The sequence below is a fragment of the Nycticebus coucang genome, chromosome 4, assembly GCF_027406575.1.
Source record: "Nycticebus coucang isolate mNycCou1 chromosome 4, mNycCou1.pri, whole genome shotgun sequence".
NCBI classification, from domain to species: Eukaryota; Metazoa; Chordata; class Mammalia; order Primates; family Lorisidae; genus Nycticebus; species Nycticebus coucang.
The window spans coordinates 88,655,772-88,679,669 of record NC_069783.1 but is presented as its reverse complement, the minus strand read 5'-3'; the positions used below and the strand labels follow the sequence as shown (position 1 = coordinate 88,679,669).

At 40.0% G+C, this 23,898-nt stretch overlaps 1 protein-coding gene and 1 pseudogene across 2 annotated transcripts in view; one reads left to right on the top strand and one right to left on the bottom strand.

The window, feature by feature from the left end:
- Window positions 1-18,007, bottom strand: part of ANAPC1 (anaphase promoting complex subunit 1) — a 104,845-nt gene extending 86,838 nt beyond the window's left edge. For both annotated transcript variants that reach the window (XM_053587093.1, XM_053587094.1), the window contains exons 1-7: window positions 17,773-18,007; window positions 14,067-14,303; window positions 12,666-12,827; window positions 6,025-6,076; window positions 5,721-5,821; window positions 5,027-5,109; window positions 1,705-1,778 (exon numbers count right to left, since the gene is read on the bottom strand). In XM_053587093.1, coding sequence (XP_053443068.1) covers window positions 1,705-1,778; window positions 5,027-5,109; window positions 5,721-5,821; window positions 6,025-6,076; window positions 12,666-12,827; window positions 14,067-14,279 — 685 coding nt within the window. In that variant the 5' untranslated portion in view covers window positions 14,280-14,303; window positions 17,773-18,007. The remainder of the gene's footprint in view (window positions 1-1,704; window positions 1,779-5,026; window positions 5,110-5,720; window positions 5,822-6,024; window positions 6,077-12,665; window positions 12,828-14,066; window positions 14,304-17,772) is intronic.
- Window positions 18,008-22,614: 4,607 nt separating this feature from the next.
- LOC128584354 (60S ribosomal protein L18a-like) lies at window positions 22,615-23,338 on the top strand (annotated as a pseudogene).
- Window positions 23,339-23,898: the final 560 nt, after the last annotated feature.

The following is a 23,898-nucleotide window of genomic DNA, read 5'->3' as shown; positions in this document are numbered from 1 at the left end:
ATAATATAAAACTGTCAACAAAGTTCTTCTGTAAAATATCAAATTATAAATAGTTCAGGCTCACAATCCACTTACAGACTCGGTCACATAATCTTTATAATTTTCTACAAGTCTGGTAAAAACTGTCAAGCATGGTAGCTCATGCCTGTAATCCTAGCACTCTGGGAAGCAGAGGGAGAGTGGATCGTGGGAGGTCAGGAGTTAGAGACCTGCCTGAACAAGAGCAAGACCTCATCTCTAAAAATAGCCGGGCATTGTGGCAGGTGCCTATTGTCCCAGCTACTTGGGAGGCTGAGGCAAGAGAATTGCTTAAGCCAGCGATTCTCAACCTGTGGGTCACAACCCCTTTTAAACAATGAAAATACACTGCGGCATTAGGAAGGTTGAGAACCATGACTTAAGCCCACGAGTTTGAACTTGCTGTGATACCATGGCATTCCATCCAGGGTGACAAAGTGAGATTCTGTCTAAAAATAAATAAATAAATAAATAACAGTAACAATGTCGGCTGGTGCCTGGGGCTCAAAGGAGTAGGGCGCCAGCCCCATACGCCAGAGGTGGCAGGTTCAAACCCAGCCCCAGCCAAAAACTGCAAAAAAAAAACAGTTAACAATGTCAAAGAATATAAATATTTTCTCAGGCTGGGCGCAGTGGTTCATGCCTGTAATCCCAGCAATCCGAGAGGACAAGGTGGGTGGATTGCCGGAGCTCACAGGTTTGAGATCAGCCTGAGCCAGATCAAGTCCTCATCTCTAAAAACAGCCAGGTGTTGTGGGGTGCACCTATAGTCCCAGCTACTCCAGAGGCTAAGGCAAGAGAATCACTTAAGCCCAGAGTTTGAAGTTGCTGTGAGCTATGAAGCCACAGCACTCTACCAAGGTCAACAAAGTAAGAATCTGTCAAAAAAAAAAAAAAAATTAAATTAAATAAATAAATACATATTTTTTTCAGCCTTCAAGTCCTCATTATTTATCCTACATTTGGCTGAACTTAAAAATTTGAAGATAAGGGCGGCACCTGTGGCTCAGTGAATAGGGCGTGGGCCCCATATGCCGAGGGTGGCGGGTTCAAACCTAGCCCTGGCCAAACTGCAACAACAACAAAACAATAGCCGGGCATTGTGGCAGGCGCCTATAGTCCCAGCTGCTCGGGAGGCTGAGGCAAAAGAATCATGTAAAGCCAAGAGTTAGAGGTTGCTGTGAGCCGTGTGACGCCAGGGCACTCTACCCAAGGGCGGTACAGTGAGACTCTGTCTCTACAAAAAAAAAAAAAAATTGAAGATAAGCATCTAAACTATTTATAGGAAATATTAAAAATTCTTTTAGAAAAATAAGATATTGATATATGACTTGGTCAGGAATAGTGATATATTTATTAAATTACCTGTAGATGATGCCATTCCTTATTAAGTAAACAAATAGTATTAGTGCGACCTAAAGTTTTTTTCTTTGAAGAAAAATATGTAGCGCCTTATGCCTACGCTGTGTAAATTTTAATATTTCACTTCCCCTGCTTTGCTAAATAACTGTTGCATAGTTAATACTGCGGTATTAGGAACAAATTCTTGCTTTAGTACAAACTATTTTTATAATAAAAACTCAATACTTGTATTATTTTTACAAAACAAGTCAGTTTTCAAAGAAACTTTTTATCCTCACATCAGAAAAAGAAACCTTATATAAAAGCATATAAAAATACACTTACTTCCAGATTTACAAACAAGTGGGGTTATTTCATCTAGTGGATGCAGCATGCTGAACATAGTGGGTAAAGGTTCTCTAGTAATAAACAAATAAATAATCAATCACCAATACAAGATGACTATGCTTGTCAAATCTGCACTCGCCTTGCAAAATTGTTACATACCCATCATCTCAAAATGTAACTTTCTAAGCGTTTCACATACTGTTTTTCACAGTATCATCTATTTCAATCCTGGAAATCTCCCACAGTAATTTTACACACATATATATATATATAAAGGGAAATCAATATAGCCATGGGGAGTATCTGCAAACAGCAGTCATCACACTACAGAACCAAAGGACCACAGGGGATAAGGCAGTCTTTTTTATTTACCTCTCTTAGCAGCAGCATGTCTATGGCAACTAAGAAAGAAATTTTGTCTCCTATACACGCTTATAAGCGACTATACTTAAAAAAAAAAAGAAAGAAAGAAAGAAAGAAAGAAAAACTACTACAAACAAATGAGAAATCTACATTTTTTTAAGGAGTGACTTTTGGAGTCCAAAGGCAACTTTACTTGACAGTAATAAAAGACCTATTAACATTGAGTTGCCAAGAGATGAGACTACCTATCCTATAAATAAAAATAAAATTATTATTAATATGATAACACCTATGAGTTGGACAGACGTTGCGTTTGCACACCCTGCACCTGGAATTTGTGGCTTTCCTACACAAAACCATAGCAGCAGCCCTAAAACCTATGAAAGGTTGGACTGGTGGATTGTTTTATTATCAAACCACCACACCCCATACTTATGGTATGGAATTTACTGTCCATGATGAAAGATACATTCAAGCTTGTGTTCAATTACCCTTTGTGTGGCTTAAGGGCAACATAAAAAACAGGGAATGAAAAAACAGGAGAATTGTTTTGTCCTGTGTCAACTATTTACTTGTATTAATAGTTCTCTAAGTTTTGATCCTCAAAAGTAACAGCTATATTTGTTGAGAGCCAGAACAGGTGTGTGGATGCCAGTAAATTTAACAGGCCGCGGCAAGAATCTCCTGCCCTGACAGTCCTTCAACTTCTGGCTGATCAAGTCTTGAAAAGAACCAAGAGATTTATTGGACTTTCGATTGCTGCCATTCTAGGAATTATTGCAGTGACAGCTTCTGCTGCCACCTCTGGGGTGGCTTTAACTTAAGGAATCAGAACACATAATTTTGTGGCTGACTGGCATAAGAACTCTGAACAATTATGGATGGCTCAAAAATAAATTGACACTGAATTATATAATGAAATTGCTGATTTAGAACAAGCTGTGGTTATGTTTGGGGATAAGTTAGTTAGCTTAAAGAAACAAATGAAGTTAAAATGTGATTGGAATGTAACTACTTTTTGTATAACTCCTGTTAAATATAATGAGAGTAAATTTCCTTGGGAGAATGTTAAAAAGCATTTGTTAAACCATGATAATTTGACTAAGGAAATTGTAAATTTACAACATGAGGTATATTCCACTTTTGAAAATAAGTTACAAAAAATAGATGAAGATCAGATTTTACAAGGCATAGCTGATGGCCTTGAACAAATGAATCCTATTCCAAAAATACAAGAACTTATAGGAAGTTCAGTAGGATCATTAGCATTATTTTTAATTATTGGATTCATTTTATATTTAATTTGTAAGAAAATGAAGCATGCCCAAAGAGAAAATGAACATTATGCACAAGTGTTTGTTTTAATGATGACAGATATGAATAATATTCGTCAAAAAACAGAAAGGGGAAACGTAGGATAATATTTAGAAATAAACATATCCTACATCAAGCACACAAAGTGAACTCAGTGTGAGTTTAAAATGGCTTGCTTTTTTTCCCAGAGGCTTTCCCTGGGACACACATGGAGTTGGCTTGCCTGGAGTTAAAAATTTCACAAGCCCAATATCTGAAGCTCCCTGTGATGCCTGAGATCAAAGGGCACGCTGCCCTTCCTCAGAGATCCTCACAGAAACGGGCCAGAGGGTTGACGTTGCCCTGACAAAAAGACACAGTCCTTACTTCATACTGAGTAAACTGAATGAACGCTTGAAGATATTCTTCCATTAACTCTGTTCCCCTGTGGCTACTTTCTTCTTTGTGATCTTTATTTAGATAACTGCCCAGAGATTAGTCAGTGTCTAGAAGAAGATGTTTACTGCAAAAGAGATTGTGTTGGTATGGTAACAGGACATTTCATTTCAAGTTAATTTCAAATAGGTAAAATGAGATAATGGTGAAACTAACAGATAATAAGATTAAGTGTGTACGTGACTAGAAAGGTATAAAATCAAAACCCTGAATAAAGAATTTTTCTACACGCCATCCCATATCGTGTAGTCTGTTTTCTTGACTTAATAATTACAGGAGGGAGTTTATACCCACAGCAAAGCCGCTGTTCGTTCGCGTCTCTGGTCACACTTTTTTTAAAAGAGAAATAAAATAGGCTTTCTGTCAAAACAGAAAGAGTTAAAACTATAAGCAATATTTTTTAAACTTAACAAGCATCTACCTCTTTACCACACTACACATATGGCAGGTATTGTGTGCTCCTGCCCTTCAGTGTGCTCACATTTCATAGGGAGACAAGATTAAAGACACTAAGAATCAACTGATAACATCTACTATTTATTGTACACCTAATACATGTAAGACCCTATGTCAAAGTTCATTTGAGCTAATGTCTATTTGAGCAAGACCCCATCTCTACTAAAAATAGAAAAACTAGCCAGGCATTGTGGTGGGTGCTTGTAGTCCCACCTACTCAAGAGGCTGAGGTAGGAGGATCACTTGAGCCCAGGAATTTGAAGTTGCTGTGAGCTATGACACCAGAGGCCTCTACCCAGGTTGATAGAGTGAGACTTTGTCTCAAAAAAAAAAAAAAAAGGTCCATATTTTAGAGCATTTGGAATTTTCAGATTAAGGATACTCAACCTATACTGAGACAATAGAAAATGGCTGGCTTGGCACCTGTAGCACACTGGTTATGGTACCAGCCACATACACCAAGGCTGGCTGGCGGGTTCGCACCCAGCTCACGCCAGCTAAAACAACAATTAACAACTGCAACAAAAAATAACCGAGTGTTGTGGCGGGCGTCTATAATCCCAGCTACTTGGGAGGCTAAGGCAAGAGAATCACTTAAGCCCAAGATTAGAGGTTGCTGTGAGCTGTGACACCATGGCATTCTACCCAGGGTGACATAGGGACACTCTGTCTCAAAAAAAAAATTCTGTCGGCACAAAAATTACCAAAAAAGCCCATGTTAGTAATATTCTGAACTGAACAAAATGAATACCTGGGCGGACCTGGAGGTACCTCATGTGAAGAACTGCTTCGTTCAAACAACAATCCATACTTAGTGGGCCAAACATTTGCAACCTATCAGGTGAAAGAATGAGAAAGACAGAAGAGTATCATCCTTTATAAAATGTTTTTAGGAAACACTTCAAAACATTATGTTTTCTTCCAATTTAATAAGACCTTTACAAAGGTCACAAAGTAAAGTGGTCATTAAGTACAATATTTTTAAAAAGTCTGATAAGCAACTCTAAAATAAAATGAAGTCTAAGGAAGAAGAGTTATTCCATGTGAAATTCCTACCAGGGGCTAGTATCAGTAACAAAATGACAAATACAATAAAATGTTAACAATAGTAGCAGGCACTAAAAAGACAAGAAACAATAGGAAAAAGACCAGTATTGTTCACATGCCCTATTTAACATAACCAAAGTTTCTTCAAATTGGTTTTAAAAAATACTCTCAGAAAATACTCCATAATTCCCTTCATTAAATAACTTACTTTTTACAGGAAAGATAGAAAATTGGTAAACCAATAAAACCACAACAAAATGTAGTTATTTTATTTGAGTAAAAATAACATTTTTGATTATTATAATACAGAAAAGACGTAAGACATACCTCTGAAATGAATTAATTCAAAATGTTCTCTAACAAAATCCACACAAAAAAACTGAAACATTCTAGTTTACCTGAAATGGTAAGGAAGCTATGTAATCCTTTCCTTCTATACTATGCATGTTAATACATGAGCTCTGCAATATACATATGCATTTTTCTAATTCGTGGCTTTCTGAAAAGAAAAGGTACAATAAGATTTATGGAGTTTTTCCCCTTAACAGTTCCATCCTGAAAGCACAAATTCTTTAATTCACAAAAAGAAGATGCTTAGGCTAACCCATTGTGATAAGGGGCTATTTATATTGAATGAAAGAAAAAATAAGACAAACATTTAGAATCACCAAAAGACAAATAAAATTTCAAAAAGAAACTTACTGTAGGTCTTTTCAGACTTATCCTGTGATATAATGAAGTCACACCACAATGCCTAAAATCAAAACAAAATGCTTAAGAAAATTGTATCAAAACAAAAGGCTTAAGAAAATTGTATCTAAATAATAATCTATTAACTAATAGCATCTAAATAATAATAATGACATCTACATAATAACTTTCCCTCCTCCTCAGTTTAACATACACACGATAGGAACAAAATGAAATATGAAAAAATAAAATAAGATTAATGATAAATTGTATAAGGAAAGATAAATATTTGCAATTAAACTTTATGAAAAGATTCATAAAAATTTTAAATTTTAAATAAATTTTATTTAAAAATATATATAAAATTTTAAAATTTACTAGATGTAAGTCTTGCAGCAAAAATCCAAATAACAGCTGAACCTGCATTAAACCCCATATCCTATACACAAAGTTAAAGATTATAGGAGTTTAAAATCTCCAGATTTATCAATTGATCTTATCATTCCTAGACTCAATTTAGAAAAATATTTAGAAAAACTAACATTTCCGTTTCTTAAAGCCTATCATGCAAAATATAAACTAGGAAAAGCTATCCAACTGTAACTGATCACTTATTGAAATTACTTAGCAGCACTGTTATGTATTTTGTTAACTGTGGTAAATATACAACATAAAACTTGCCATTTTAATCATTTTTAAGTCAATGTATGAGGTTTGTATAATTTGAGATGTCACAATGTCATACAACCTCAACACCATCAATTTCCAGGACTTCCCTGTCCTGATTGAACTCCCATTTCCAAATCCCCTTAACTCTGGTAACCTCTATTCTACTTCCCTATGAATCTGCCTGTGCTAGGTACCTCACTGTATTGTAACTGGAACTGTACAACGTGTATCCTTTTATGTCGGGTTTATTTCACTTAACAATGATTTCAAGCATGTATCAGACCCTTTTAAAGCTGAATAGTATTCCTATGTTTGCATATACCACATTTTGTTTATTCAGACACATAGGTTGTTTCTACCTTCTGACTATGGTGAATAGTGCTGCTACAAATACTGAAGTATCTATGAGTCCCTCCTTTTAGTGTCTACACCTAGAAATGGAATTGCTAGACATATGGTAATTCAATGTATAACTTTCTCAAGAACTGTCAACTGTTTTCCATAGCAGCTTTTTTACATTCACACCAGCAATGCACAAGATTTCCAATTTCTGGACATTCTCACCAACACCAATTATTTTTGTTTGTTTTTTTAATAATAGCCAACTTAATGAAGTGGTAACTCATTCTGGTTGTAATTTAAATTTGTCTAATGATTAGTGAAATTGAGCATCTATTCATGCACTTATTGGCCATTTGTATTCTTCTTTAGGGAACTATGTATTTAAATCCTTTCACCTATTTTTTTAATTGGGCTGTTCGGAGTTTTGTGGTTCCTCTTGGGTTGTAGGAATGTTGAATGGTTTAGCAAATGAAAATTCATGAAGAAAAACAAGTATCAGAGCTGCGCTCCAATTTGAAATGTCCAAAATCTACCCTAAACCTTTTAGTCTCAACTTCCTTTTATGAAACTCATAGTCTCAAAGTCTCTAAAACTAAGTATTGTAACATTTCCTTTATCCCCCATATCCAAGAGATTACTGATTTCTTTCCTATCTCACTCAGCTTTCTCACCTCTGCTTCTCTTTCTTCAAGGAACCAACCTCTCTCACCACAAATACTTTCCCAGACCACAGCCTCACCAGTCACACCATACTGTATATTACCAATAAAATAATATCTTCTCAACCTGATGATTTTCCCACTTTAAAATCCTTGATAGGCTCCTTCTGCATATAATTTAAAATTCGAAGTCCTTGGTTTATACACACAGGCCTGCCATCTGGATACTTCCAACACCCACTTACATCTCTCCACACCTACACTTTGTGTATAGCCATTCTGAACTTAGAAAAAGTCATGTCTTCTATAATCCTTTTTTTTTTTGAGAGTCTCACTCTGTCGCGCTGGTTAGAGTGTTACGGAATCAAGATAGCTCACAACTGCCTCAAAACTCTTGGGCTCATGTGATCCTCTTGCCTCAGCCTCCCAAGCATCTGGGACTACAGGCACCTACAATGCCCAGCTAGTATTTTCTATTTTTAGTAGACACAGGGTCTCACTCTTGCTCAGGCTGGTCTCCAACTCGTGAGCTCAAGCAATCCTTCCACCTCAGCCTCCTGGAATGCTGGGATTACAGGCATAATTCACCCTGCCTAGGTTCCATAATTCTTTCAGTGATTCCCTCTACCTAAAATGCCCTTCTTTCAACAATTTCCAATTCAAACAGCATCTTCTTTGAAGCTCCCTTCCTTTGGAGCTCAGTCCTATAAGCTCTCACCATACCATGGATACAGTTATTATTAATGTAAAGCACTTAGAGTACATCATTTTAGTTTATCTGTTCTTTCCTAAGACTCCTTCAATGGCAAAAATTGCACATTCATCTTTGCAGTCCCAGCACCCAACACAATGTCTAAAACTGAATTAGACTCAATGCTTGCAGGATACATAAAAGAATGAACAGAATCTGAGTCACACACACCTGGTACTATTTCTTAACCAAAATGTAAAATTATGTTTCTCCATATTAGCAAGAAGACTAAGTTACAATATATTTTCCAAGCCCAAAGGACTGCAATTCAAAATCTTACGATTACAATTACAAGTGATCTTAAAAGAGACAATATATCTAACTATACACGCATTGACTACAGACAAATTAAGACGAAAACATAGAAGCAAAAAACTATTTAGCCAGGCATGGTGGCTCACACCTATGATCCTAGCACTTGGGAGGCCAACATGAATGGATTGCCTGAGCTCACAGGTTCGAGACTAGCCTGAGCCAGAGTGAGACCACATCTCTAAAAATAGCTAGACATTGTAGCAGGCGCTTGTAGTCCCAGGTACTCGGGAGGCTGAGACAAGAGAATTGCTTGAGGGTGGCACCTTGTGGCTCAAGGAGTAGGGCGCCGGTCCCATATGCTGGAGGTGGCGGGTTCAAACCCAGCCCCGGCCAAAAACCACAAAAAAAAAAAAAAAAAAAAGAGAATTGCTTGAGCCCAAGAGTTTGAAGTTGCTGTGAGCTATGTACCAAGACACTCTACAGAGGGTGATAAAGAAAGACTGTCTCAAAGAAAAAAACTATTTGGATATCGGCTACATCTCATATAGCTTAGGTACTAGATATGAAAATCCAGTTTTCAGATCTAGTACCTAAGCTATATGAGAAAAAAATGATCATCAAAAAGATCACTACCTTGTTTCCCCGCAACAAGTCTTATTTTAAAATAAGACAGTGTCTTATTTTAAGGTGTGCTCCCAAAGATGCGCTACGTTTTATTTTCAGGGGGCGTCTTATCTTTCCTGTAAGTAGGTCTTATTTTCGGAGGATGTCTTATTTTCGGGGAAACAGGGTAGCTGCGGCGCCTGTGGCTCAAGGAGTAGGGCGCTGGACCCTGGCCAAAAGGGTGGTGGGTTCAAGCCCAGCACTGGCCAAAACTGCAAAAAAAAAAAAAATCACTAGCTTTGGCTCAATGTGCATAGCTCAATTGTTAGGGCATGGGCCACATACACCGATGCAGGCCCAGGCCTGCTAAACAACAATAAAATAGTGGCTCAGCGCCAGTAGCACAGTAGTTATGGCGCCAACCACATAATCAAGGTTGGCAGGTTCGAACCCAGCCCAGGCCAGCTAAACAATGACAACTGCAACAAAAAATAACCGGGCATTGTGGTGGGCGCCTATATTCCAGCTACTTGGGAGGTTGAGGCAAGACAATTGCTTAAGCCCAAGAGTTGCAGGTTGCTGTGAGCTGTGACACCATAGCACTCCACCAAGGGCAACATAGTGAGACTGTATCAAAAAAAAAAAAAAAAAAAAGATCCCTAGCTTTACCACTCCTGGACTGAAATATATGCACATACAGCCTCAAATTTTGGAACAGTAATTCAGTTTATCCTTTCTAATAAACAGTAAGAGTAAAATACTCATTAGGAAATAGTTAATGGGGCAGTACCCATATCTCAGGGGGTAGGGCGCTGGCCACATACACTAGGGCTGGCAGGTTCAAACCCGCCCAGGCCAGCTAAAACAACGACAAATGTAACCACCAAAAAAATAGCCAGACATTGTGGTGGGTGCCTGTAGTCTGAGCTACTTGGGAGGCTGAGACAAGAGAATTGCTTAAGCCCATGAGCTGTGATGCTACAGCACTCTACTCAGGACGACAGCTTGAGATTGCTGTCTTAAGAAAAAAAGGCAATAGTTAATGGGATACGAAGAAAGAAACAGTGCAATGGTAGAAGGATTTCAATATTTACAAATGTAGAAATTAACATCAAAGTTTCCAAAACCTCTTGTCAAATCTTACTCAACTACTATAAATGTATTCATTTCTCCCCACCTTCTCATTCTAAAAAATTTCAGTAAGAACAGCTAAAGTAATACAGTGAAACATGTTTCACCTAAACCCAACAATCACTAACATTTTGCCATATTTGTTTATGAGTATGCAAATGGTATGCATGGGATGTTTGGAAGGGGGGTGCTGGAAATTTCAAAATGAGTTGCATATATTCATGACACTTCATACCTAAACACTTTATCACCCATTTTGTAAAAATAAAGATGTTCTAATATAAAACCACAAAATCATCATCTTTCCTGAAGAAAAAGAAAGTAATTTTCTAACATCACCTAATATCCAATCCATTTTCAACTTTCCCAAATTTCCTAAAAAAAAAAAAAAAATCTTTAGCTAATTTTCTAAAATCAGGATTCAAAGTTAACAAGTTTCTCAGCCTTGAATCTTAATACTTAAAAATAAAAAAATAAAAATAAAAAAACAAAGTTAACAAGTTTCAAAAAATATTGCATTTAAAATAATAATAAGTAAAAAATATGTATAGTGTTATACTTGGTGTTCTAGTTTCTTTTAATCTGGAACAGTATTCACCTTTTTTTTGGTGGGCGGCACCTGTTGCTCAGTGGGTAGGGCGCCAGCCACATACATCAAGGCTGGCAGGTTCGAACCTGGCCCAGGCCAGCTAAAACAACAATGACAACTGCAACAAAAAAATAGCCAGGCGTTGTGGCAGGCACCTGTAGTCCCAGCTACTTGAGAGGCTCAGTCAAGAGAGTCGCTTAAGCCCAAGAGTTTGAGGTTGTTGTGAGCTGTGACAACACGGCACTCTACCAAAGGCAACGTAGTAAGATTCTGTCTCAAAAAAAAAAAAAAGTCTTCACCTTTTTTTCTCTGTGACTGACTTTTGAAAAGAGACCACAGAAAGTAGACTACAAACTTGTTATTATGGAAAATTTCAAATATATACAAAGTAAACAGAATATGAATGAAGCCCCCCTAGCCAGCTTTAGTAATTATCAACTTTGCACCATTCTTATCTCATCTCTACCTCCAACTCTTCATCTCACAGTATTTAAAATTTGATCATCTAGTTCCTATATTTCCTATAAAGTGAAAGTTCGCTCTAAATGTTCAGGTTAAATAAATCTGGGAAGAAAACTTAATAGATGACATCATCAACTTCACTCTGTGTGATAGCTGGAAGCACATAATACTCCTTCCCCCTGTTAATTATGCTAAACTCAATCACTTCACAGATAACTCCAAAGGAGACGTATATTTGTTCCTTCACATTTAGCTAGTAATCCACCTAGTAATATACTTTCACCCAACTAGTGTAAAATCCATTTACAAGCTTTGCCTGAATTATTATGCTGGAGACTATAAAATGATGATTTTCTAATTTTATCATTCCTTTTACATTTCTTTTTTTTTTTTTTTTGTAGAGACAGAGTCTCACTTTATGGCCCTCGGTAGAGTGCTGTGGCCCCACACAGCTCACAGCAACCTCCAACTCCTGGGCTTAAGCGATTCTCCTGCCTCAGCCTCCCGAGTAGCTGGGACCAGGCGCCCGCCACAACACCCGGCCATCTTTGGTTGCAGTTTGGCCGGGGCCGGGTTCAAACCCGCCACCCTGGGTACATGGGGCCGGCGCCCCACCGACTGAGCCACAGGCACCACCCCCTTTTACATTTCTTAACTAGCATTCTTCTGTGAGTTTTCCGTCATCAAATCATCAAATAAAGCTGAATTGCATGTCTTCCTGAAAAGGTAAAGTAAATGCTTAATTCCTTCCCTTGCATTATCTATTTTCAGAAGAGAGATGTAATGACCAACTGCAATGGTAGGAAATTAGGGTTTTAATCCTTTCTGAGTATCATTATGAACCCAATGATTTTTATTTATGCAACACTTTGCAATCAATAATCATGTATGTGCTAAAATATTTTTGTACCCTTAATGCTGTCTAAGATTTTCTTGGCAATGAGTTGAATTACCCAAGGAAAAAGAATTTAAAGATTATTGTTAAAGTGACAAAGGATAATATAGCAAAAGTAATAACACAAAATAAAGTGAAGTTTTATTCTTCTTCTTTTATTCTTCACTACATATTACATGGTAAACCTAGATGCTGGGATCTTGGTGCTGTTATCATTTCTGTTAAATTTGAAAACAAAAGCTTTTTATAAAAAATGCATTACGTAATCGATCAAATGCTAAATTCAAATCAACTCACCTGTTGAACAGCACTGTCAACCGTAAATGCTTTATAAACTGCCAATGCCTGGCTTTTACTTCCTTTGCTCCAGATCACCATATTTCCAGCAACATAGAGTTCCTCATCATAGTCCACTTCTTGTCCAAGTTCACTTACTCCTTTCCTTAGCTGCCAGCTTTCCTTTAAAAATTTAATATGTAAAACATGTTTAAGCATTCTTTTTTCTTTTTCAGTAGTGTAGAGCAAGATTTATTTGTAGTGGCAGAAGATTCAATCCAAGCCCAACTCCTAGAATGTTTCATGCATTGATGAATAGAGTACGTGGATAGGTGCATTACATATTACAGGATTTCATGAACAAGTATTTATTCAAGAAGTCTCCAAGTGAAAATTTTTATATTATACCATTATATTATTCTGCCAATAATATAAAAAAAATTACACTTTGTAAGTCCAGAAATGAAACCATGTCTTTGGGAGACTAAAAAGACATATTAAGTATATGGGAGGGTGAGTGAAAAGAGGTCAACAAAATGCATATGGGACTCACTAGGAGAATTTATACACAATGCAGAATACTCTGCTTTGTGACTATATATACATTCAGAGTCCTTTCTTTGTCCTACTCTTTAAATGCAAAGAGAGGCGGCAGCGCCGGTAGCTCAGTGGATAGGGCACCAGACACATACACCAGGGGTAGTGGGATAGAACCCAGCCGCAGCCTGCTAAAAACAAAAAAATAGCCAGGTATTGTGGCAGGCACCTGTAGTCCCAGCTACTTGGAAGGCTAAGGCAAGATAATCTCGTAAGCCCAAGAGTTGAGGCTGCTGTGAGCTGTGACACCATCGCACTCTACTGAGGGCAACAAAATGAGACTCTGTCTCAATAAAAAAATAAAAAATAATGGAAAGAGAGGTTTCAATTTCTAACTATGCAGACTTTCCCTCCCTCAGATTTTGGTATTCCAAAGAGATATGAAAATGAAATAAAGTGGACAGGAATGACTTTCTAACACACAAATCTCCTTCCCCTACTTAAAAACTACTGCTGTACCTATTTATATGGCACGTCTCCTATAGAAATATGTCTTTTGTAACAGGGACCAATTGCAATCTCCACCATTTAACTCATTAGCTAACATGAAATCCAGTCCCCCGTACTATGTAAAGAGAAAGAGTTTTAAAATGAACCATAATCATAGTAGTGAACTTGACTCTCATTATAAAACCACGAGTTATATAGTATGTCTAAATAAAAATTACAGTAAAGTCACCATTCTAGCATTGATTGAAGTTACCAAACCTTAACCTCTACCCTAGAAGCATCATACTCATTTCTCAGTTGTATCTGGATACTATAAATTACAAATAGATCACATCACTCTGTATTTCAAAAATAAAATGGGAAACTCAATAGAACCTTCTGTTTCTCATGAATTGTAACCTCCTGAAGGGATCCCACCAACCCAGCAGCACCATCAGAAGACCATAATTCAGAGGCTGGCTGAAGCTGGCGAAGCTGAAGATTCAAAGCATTGGGGTGGTGCTTGCAGTGGTCTCGACCGAAAGGAACAAATTCCTGCAAATCCCTGGCTGCAATCATCGTTGCCCTTTCTTCATACAAGTTCGACATGGGTTCCAAATATCAACATTATTTCTGTATGAATTCAAACACATTCTGTCAGCTTCTAGACCCAAAACCAAAACAAAAATACCATAGACATTAACATAAGTCATTAATACTTACATAAGTCATTAATCCTTTAAGGTACATAAGCAATCATAATATCGAAGGGCATTCCGGGTTTGATTCTATCAAGCAACTGTAGTTATTATCACATTTTAGTCGAAGGCTAATAGACGGTGCCACTGTAGGAAACCACTGAGTTCAGACAAATACTCATACTCTCCCACACCTAGCCCATTTTTCTTACTATTCTTCATTAATTTTCCATACTTTACATGTGAAGTATTTAGACAAGTTGTACTTTGTCCCATAACTACATAGCTTCTCAACTTTTTTTTCCAGTTTTTGTCAGGGCTGGGTTTGAACCCGCCACCTCCGTCATGTGGGGCCGGCGCCCTACTCCTTTGAGCCACAGACGCCTCTCAGCTTCTCAACTTTTTTTTTTGTACGAAAGGTTTTTATTGACGAGGGAGGGATGCTGCAGAGCAGCACCAAGGAGAAGAGAAAAGAGAGAGCGAGGAAAGGGGGCTCAGCTTCTCAACTTTTAAAGTCATTTCTATTCAGATGCTGAACCTCATTGGAAAAGCATGTCTCAGGGATCACTAGCATAAAAGAATAAAGCAAACCCACTTATTTCTCTAATTCATCAGAAGTTGAACTACCGCTTTCAGTTAACCAACCCACAAAATACCTAATAAATTATTAAATGTCATAAGCAAGGTCAGGCATGGCAGTTCACATTTGTAATGCTAGCACTTTTGAGAGGCCAAGGCCAAGGATTACTTGAACTTAGGAGATTGAGACCAGCCTGAGCAAGAAAGAAACCCCATCTCTATTAGAAACATTAGCTGGGTATTGTGGCTGGCACCTGTAGTCCCATGTACTCAAGAATCTAAGGGAAGAAGATTGCTTAAGCCCAAGAGTTTGAGAACTGTGATGTGAACTGTGAACTGTGATGCCACAGCACTCTACCCAGGGCAACAGAATGAAACTCTCTCGGGGGGGAAAATGGCCAGGCACCTTGGCTCAGACCTGTGTTCCTAGCACTCTGGGAGGTGGAGGGAGGTGGATTGCCTTAGCTCAGGAGTTTGAGACCAACCTGAGCAAAAGCCAGACCCCATCTCTAAAAAAAAAAAAAAAAAAATAGCCAGGCATTGTGGTTGGCACCTGTAGTCCCAAGTACTTGGGAGGCTGATGCAAGAGGATCACTTGAGCCCAAGAGTCTGAGGTTGCTGTGAATTATGATATTAGGAAGTGACATAAAGTGTCGTGGCATCACAACTCACAGCAACCTCAAACTCTTGGGTTTAAGTGATTTTCTTGCCTCATCCTCCCAAGTAACTGGGACTACAGGCACCTGCCACAACACCAGCTATTTTTTTTGTTGTTGCAGTTGTCATTGTTGTTTTAGCTGGCCTGGGTGGGTTCAAACCAACCACCTCGGTGTATGTGGCCGGCGCCCTACCCACTGAGCACAATCGCCGCCCATAAGCAGTTTTGACATCCCAATCCCACCTAAATATATACTAAGATCAGTTTCAATTAGTGCTCCAAACCCAGGGAACCATACGTGAATAACTCTAGCAATGGAATAGTCATGCCTACAGCAGACTTAAGAGATCTAGCTTTTAATTAATACAATCTATTACAGTACAGTTTACTGCTACAAACACATGGATGACCTGTGGGTGATAACATGCTGCTGCACCTCCAAAACATTTCTATGCACAGTAAGTAACAGTAAATATAGTAAAATTCTGACACTGTATAATGTAGTATATAATGTAAGTGCCAGTTCTATCTATGAGACAACATGTACAATAAAAATAGGTTTGTAGCATCACATTTCATCAAACACAAACATCTCAAATCAAAACAAACATTTGCGCATTAATGTACACAGCTATGATTTAATAAAAAAAAATTTGATGTCAGCTATAGACAATCTTTAGAGTGAAACGGCACTCATGATTAAAAAGGTTCAATTAAATTTGACTTACACTTCTCATCTGAGGTCTTTTTGGCATCAGTTTTTTTTGCTACACAAATACCTCAAAGTCTATGTAGTTCCTATACACTCCTTTAGACTCACAAATTTTGCAGTGAAGTAAACAACATTCTTGAGTTTATCATAAAGTCACAAAATACCAGGTTATTTTTTTTCATGCCTTCTAGAAATAAACCAATATTGAGAATACTTGAACTTGGGTGTACCTAAAAAAATACCTTTACAAAACTTACAAAAAAGACAACAAAATTCACCTGGTCTCCCTATAGACTACCCAAAAGAATAACAAATATTAAAGAATTTGCGACTTTATCTAACTTTAGTTGTGCAATTTTGTAAGGTTATTTTGTCATAACTCTAAAAGAAAAATACCAAGTGACACACCTGTAATCCTAGCACCATGGGAGGCTGAACAGGTGGACTGCTTCAGCTCACCAGTTCAAGACCAGCCTGAGCCAGAGCAAAACCCGTCTCTAAAAATAGCCCTGCGTTGTGATGGGCCCCTACAGTCCAGCTATTGGGGAGGCCGAGGCAAGAGAATCTCTTAAGTCCAAGAGTTTGAGGTTGCTGTGAGCTGTGACGCTACAGCACTCTGAGGGCGACAAAGAGAGATTCTGTCTCGAAAATTGAAAAAAAGGAACTATTTTCACAGCATATTTAATATTTTACAGTGCCCAAAACTTTTATGAATGTTTTTGTTAGAGGCAACACTGAGAGCTACACATAAAAGCACTGTATTAAATTGATGCCATATATCAACATACCAGCATTAACTGCTAGAAACAAAACCTACTCTGCAAAAACATGGAGACCCCAAATGCCTTCAGAAGAAACCTTGAGACCAGCCTCCACAAAACGGCAAAGGGTGGGCGGTGCCTGTGGCTCAGTGGGTTGGGCGCCGGCCCCTCGAGGGTGGCGGGTTCGAACCTGGCCCCGGTCAAACTGCAACAAAAAATGGCCGGGCATTGTGGCAGGTCCCTGTAGTCCCAGCTACTCAGGAGGCTGAGGCACAATAATAGCCTATGCCCAGGAGATGGAGGTTGCTGTGAGCTGTGACGCCACAGCCTCTACCGCGCGGAAAAGTGAGACTCTGCCTCTTAAAAAAAAAAAAAAAAGGCAAAGCTTATTCAGCCTCTTTAAGGAAGGTGAAAACAACAGACTAAGAGATTGGGGCTCAGAAAACCTCAGAAGATCTGAGGGGCCAATCTAGAAGCTGACGCCGCACAAGGGATGCCGCGTTTGGCTCAGAATAAAGAACCGCAAGAAGAGGCACGCCCAACCCGCAGGCCGGGATCCCCTTCAGTCCCGGAACAAGGCTTATTAGCAGCCCCCGGATTCCCAGACCTCAGGGTCACCGAGTGAGTCGGGTGCGAGGAAGGGTCAGAGGACGCGCGACACACCAACACGGACGCTGCGAACCCGGGCCCGCACCTGTGTAATTCGGGACGCGTCAGGCGCGGCGAGCCCCGGCTGCTCCCCGGAGGCGTAGGGGCCGAGGAGGCCCAGAGCAGCGGCGGGGTCGGTCACAGTGACTCCTTGGCCGCGGCAGCTTCTCATCCCCTCTCCCTCCCCTATTCCAGAGGAAGAATAGGCGGCAGCAGTGGGCACGACTACTAATGGCAGGCAGGTGTGCGACACGTTCAAATGGAAGCGTCCATCTTGGCTTTTCCCGTCCTGCCTCGCGTCCGGGCGGAACATCGCGAGAGGCGCGCGGAGGGCTACAGGTCCTAGCGCCTGCGCAGTTGCGGGAAGATGGCGCTGACCACAGGTTGGACCGTGTTCCGACCTTCTTTCCTACTGGGGTGATCCACCAACCCGCTTGGACCCTGAACTGCCTCCAACTGTGAGATTCTTCTGGTTAGTTTCGCTTCTGCCTCTTGGCCCCACGCGGGGCGGTACTGCCTCCAGGCTAGGGGCTAGAGAGCGGGTGGCTTCTGATTTTCTCTGTGCGCCAATGCACTATGATCTTTTGGGGTCCAGACCCTTTGAAAAGTTGATGAACGGTCTGAAAGACCTCACAGAAACGTGGCTTTCAATTTCCAAGTCTGGCCGCGGTGGCTCAGGACTGTGGTAATTCTGGCACTCTAGAGGCCAAAAAGGGTGGATCACTTCAGCTCAACAGTTCCAGACTTACCTAAGCAAGAGCAAGACCCCCGTCTCTACTAAAAATAGAAAAAAAAAAACTAGCTGGGCCTCCCAGGCGCCTGTAGTCCCGGCTACTGTGGAGGCTGAGGCAAGGGGATTGCTTGAGCCCAGGAGTTTGAGGTTTCAGTGAGCTATGACTTCATGGCATTCCACCCAGAGCTACAGAGTTAGATTCCATTTCAGAAAAAGAAAAGAAAAAATTTTGAAGATTCACAAATACTGCCCCAACAGATTCACAGACCCAGGTTAAGAACTCCAGTGTTACACCTCTCTCCCTGTCTGTGGGTGCAGCTGTACAATACCACACTTAGGCAAACTAGAACACCATCTCGAGCTGTAGTTTCCCATTACCTAGTATTTATCTTGAGTTAGAAACTACTGGCAGGCCTCCTGTTGCTTAAAAAATAAAGTTCCATTTCTTTACCCAGGAATTAAGTTGGCTTCAACTTTTTCACTAACATAGTCTACTAGGATTCTCCATACACATTTTACACCTAGTGGTCTTGTTCAGTCTTGTCTCTTGGAATGTCATCTTTTAGGGTACCCCTTCTCAGAAGGCTTCAGTCTAACAGGAAGGAGCATCTCTTAGAACTTTGAGTAGACCTGCCTTTGAGTATGGTCATTTACCTGAAACCAAAGTATTCCCAGAATTCCCTGATGTAAGGATACAGACGAGGTTAAACTTTTGTTGTATTTTTATTTGGATTTTTGTCTTCTTTTAATTGTGTTGTAACAGTTACTTTTTTTGGATTTTTTTCTTTATTTTTAAAAACCAGGCTCTATGACCATAGCACAGTAGTAACAGCGCCAGCTACATACACCAAGGCTGGCAGGTTGGAACCCAGCCCGAGCCAGCTAAACAACAACAGCTGCGACAGTGGGGCGTTGTGACTGGTACCTATAGTCCCAGCTACTTGGGAGGGTGAGGCAAGAGAATCGCTTAAACTCAAGAGTTTGAGGTTGCTGTGAGCTGTGACACCAGAGCAGTCTACTGAGGGCAACATAGTGAGACTGTCTCAAAAAAAAAAAAAAATCTCATAGGCACAGTGCCTGTGGCTCAGTGGTTAGGGTGCTGGCCACATACACCTGGGGATGGCGAGTTCAAACCGGCTTGGGCCTTCTAAACAACAGTGATAACTAACTACAACAAAAATATAGCCAGGTGTGGCAGGTGCCTGTAGTCCCAGCTACTTGGGAGGCTGAGGCAAGAGAATGGCTTAAGCCCAAGAGTTTGAGCTTGCTGTGAGCTGTGACGTTACAGCACTCTACTGAGGGTAACATCATGAAATTCTGTCTCAAAAAAAAACAGATCTTGTTGTGTTGCCAGGCCTACTTCAAACACCTGAGCTCAAGTGATCCTCTTGCCTGCCGTGACATTACAGCACTCTACTGAGGGTAACATCATGAAATTCTGTCTCAAAAAAAAAACAGATCTTGTTGTGTTGCCAGGCCTACTTCAAACACCTGAGCTCAAGTGATCCTCTTGCCTCAGCCTGCTGAGTAGCCTAACTCAAACAAAGTTAAATTAACAATCATATCCCTCATACACTGCTCCTTTATCTGTTTCTTCCCACAGAGTCCTGGCACCTTCCTTCCCCACCAGGTCTTTCTGGTAGAATCTGTTTTAGGCTATAACTCAGATGCCTGTCAGAGTCTCAGTACCACCATTCCCCAGACTCTCCACTCCTTATCCCACCTCAGTCACCACCAAAGTCTGCCCACTCCAAGGGACCTCTGTTCTACCAGCCCTGTAAACCTCACCACCAGTCACTTACCACAGAGGTCTGAGCCCTTTCCTCTGGCTCCTTCTGACTGCCAAACTTGTATAAAATGCCTCCCCTCTAGATGTGGGACTTGGTTTCTGAAGGGCCCAAGGGTGTAAACCTAAAAGTATAGGGAGCAAACTTTGATTAATAGAAACAAGGCAGGAAGGAAGAAAACATATGAATTCCCTTTTCTTCTCCCTCCACGGACTATTCTAAGACATGATTTCTTTGCACAACCTGTCAGGAGATAGCCTATGTGGCTGACTGTATACCCATGGCACTCTGCCAAGTTTTTACCGTCCTGTGTTGAAGCAGCAGCCAGTACTATGCTTCTCATCCTTCCCTGCTTTATCTCTTTCCTTCATTCTGTCTTAGGCTGAAGCATCGGCACTCATCATCCTTGTCTTCAGGTCTTTTTTTCTAGAGAACTCAGGCAGCACAGTTCAGTTTATGAAGTAGATTCACTGAATGGTTTCACCCACCTCTCCCTGGTAGACAATCCTTTATTTGCTCAATGAAATCTCTCAAAGTGCCTTTTAGTGACCTCGCCCAATGATGTCCTCAGTGAGGACATCAACGTCTTCACTGGTAGTTCCCTTCCAATACTTCCAAAGACTGTTATTCTTCTGGGGGCCAGCAGAGTGGCAGCACAGGTCCCTCTGCCCCCTGCAGCACCGCACTGTCACTAACAGCACGATGAAACTCAGGATCTAAACTAGGCCAGTGTTGTGGGCTCCTGTAATCTCAGCTACTCAGGAGGCTGAGGCAAGAAGATTGCTTGACCCTAAGAGTTTGAGGTTGCTGTGAGCTACAACGCCACAGCAATTTACCAAGAGTAATAGAATTCTGTCTCTAAGTAAATAAATAAAAATAAACTCATGATCTAAGTCTCTTAAGAAAGGAATTCTTTTTGCTTTTGCCCTAACTACTCTGCTCCTGGAGTCTAAACCACAAACCCAGGAGTTTCAGAAGACAAATAGCTACTGTTATCTCCATCATTCTCCTATCCTTTTCTGCTGACATTTGAAGCAACTACTTGAATCAGAACACAAAGCCCAAATGTAGACTTCTGCAGACTACCAATATACCGCATGTCTCCTATATTGACAGATATGCCCAATATTATAAAATACTGCAGAGTTCTTGCTGGTGTACCTGCTCCAGGAGAAATCTCTATCTCCCACTTTTAATCTGTGACAAAATATATGTGTCTCTACAGTGGTAGTTATTGCTTCATGACATTATTAGCACAAACTTTGTGGCTTAAAATAACACATTTGTTATGTCATAATTTCTTTGGGTCAGAAGTCCAGGCTGGCTTACATGGGTCTTCTACCTTGGGTCTCACAAGGGTACAGTCAAAGTGTTCCTTAGGGCTATGGTCATATCCAAGGCTCTGCTGGGAAAAGTTCTGCTTCCAAACTTACTGAAAATTTAGTTTCTTAGTGTTTATAGGACTAAGAGCTTCAGTATTTTTCTGGCTACAAGCCAGAAGCTGCCTTCAACAACTAGAGGTCATCCACAATTACTGGTCACATAAGGTTCCCTATGTTTTAACATAATTAAAGCACATAAGCCAAGAAGGCAGTAGAGAGTTCACTAATAAGAACTAAGTATTGGCAAGGTACAGTGGCTCACGCCTGTAATCATAGCACTCTGGGAGGTTAGGTGGGTGGATTGCTTGAGCTCAGGAGTTTGAGGCCAGCCTGAGTAAGAGCAAGACCCTGTCTCTACTAAAAATAGAAAAAAATTCTAGCCAGGTATCATGGCAGACACCTGTAGTCCCAACTACTTGGGAGGCTGAGGCAAGAGGATCTCTTGAGTCTAAGAGATTGACATTGCTGTGAGCTATGACAGAATAGCCACCTACTCGGAACAGAGTACGACTCTGACTCAAAGGAAAAAAAAAAAAAGAATATTGGAAAATGCTTGTTTTTCCAAATTTTTCTCTTTATTATCATTAATTTTTTATTATGGTGGTTGTGTTGTAAATATTAAGCCGTCTTGAAGATCACGAATTACTTGAAGAAAAAGTTAAATACTAGAATAAATGACTGTGTCATTCAACTGTGGTATCCCAAGAGTCTAAGGGAGGAAAACAAATCAAAAAAGTTACATTACTATTCCATGAAAAGTAATACAATTTTAAATCCATTTAATTTAGAATATTTTTATGTAAAAGAAGAAAGTAATTTTGTAAACACCAATGACAAATTATGCTGTAATTAGAAAGAACATGAGTATTAAAGAATGTTTCTTTGTGTGGATCATTTTGTATAATGACATTGGACCCGTTAATTAAATACTGAAAGAAATAATAAAAGAAATAATAAGAAAGAAAGAAAAGAAATAATAAAAACAGCATGAAGAGAAAAAAGAAAGAAAAGAACTAAGTATGAATATAATGTAACATAATCTAATATCACAAAGTGATACCTCAGTTGTGGATTAGAAGTAAGTCCTGCCTTATGCGAGTGGTAGCGAATGTGGAGAGATGGCTATGAAGGCCTCTGGCACCCTTCAAGAGTACAAGGTGGTGGGGCGCTGCCTGCCTACCCCTAAGTGCCACACACCGCCTCTACTGTATGCAGATCTTTGCACCTAACCGTATTGTGGCCAATTCCCGCTTTTGGTACTTTGTATCTCAGCTAAAGAAGATGAAAAAGTCTGGGGGAAATTATGTACTGTGGGCAGGTGTTGAGAAATCCCCCCCTGTGGTTGAAGAACTTCAGCATCTGGCTTCGCTATGACTCCTGCAGCAGAGATCAAAAGATGTACCAGGAATACCAAGACCTGATCACTACAGGCGCTGTCACCCAGTGCTATCCGGACATGGGTGCCCAGCACCGTGCCCGGGCCCACTCAATCCAGATCATGAAGGTGGAGGAGATTGCAAGCCAGCATGTGCTGGTGGTGAGCAGTCTATCAAGCAGTTCCAGCACTCCAAAATTAAGTTCCTGCTGCCCCATTGGGTCCTACGTTGTCAGCAGAAGCCACGCTTCACTACCAAGAGGCCCAACACCTTCTTCAAGGTGCAGGGCCCGCTTGCCCATCTCTGCCCAAATAAATTCAAGATGCCCAGGTGAAAAAAAAAAAAAAAAAGTAAGTCCCACTCAGAGGGAGCAGGGATAACTGGGGACAATCTCAGAAGCAGCATACTACAGTGTCTAATATCTGTCTGATAAGTAGTTTTAAAGCCTTAAACTACCCACTTTAGCCAAGATAGTAATGGATGCATGGAACAATTAAAAGGTGAGAAATAGGGCGGTGCCTGTGGCTCAAAGGAGTAGGGTGTTGGCCACATATGCTACAGGTGGCGGGTTCAAAATCAGCCCCAGCCAGAAACTGCAAAAAGAAAAAAAAAAAAAAAGGTGAGAAATAGATACAATCATAGGTCATTGATATTTTAAAATAAACTTTTAAAAAATCTAGATTTAGAGTGTCAGAGACAAGATGGCTAACTGAAGCCAGCTTTCCACAGAGGCTCCTGTCCAGAAGGAGAGTTAAAGGACAGAAATTTAGCAAATAACCTGGTGGATTAGAGCTGCACAAAGAGAGAAGGTTGAAGAACGCACATCAACCCTGCTGAGGTGAGCTGCGACCCCAAGGATATAAACAAAAGGTACAAAATCCGTCACCAAGTGGA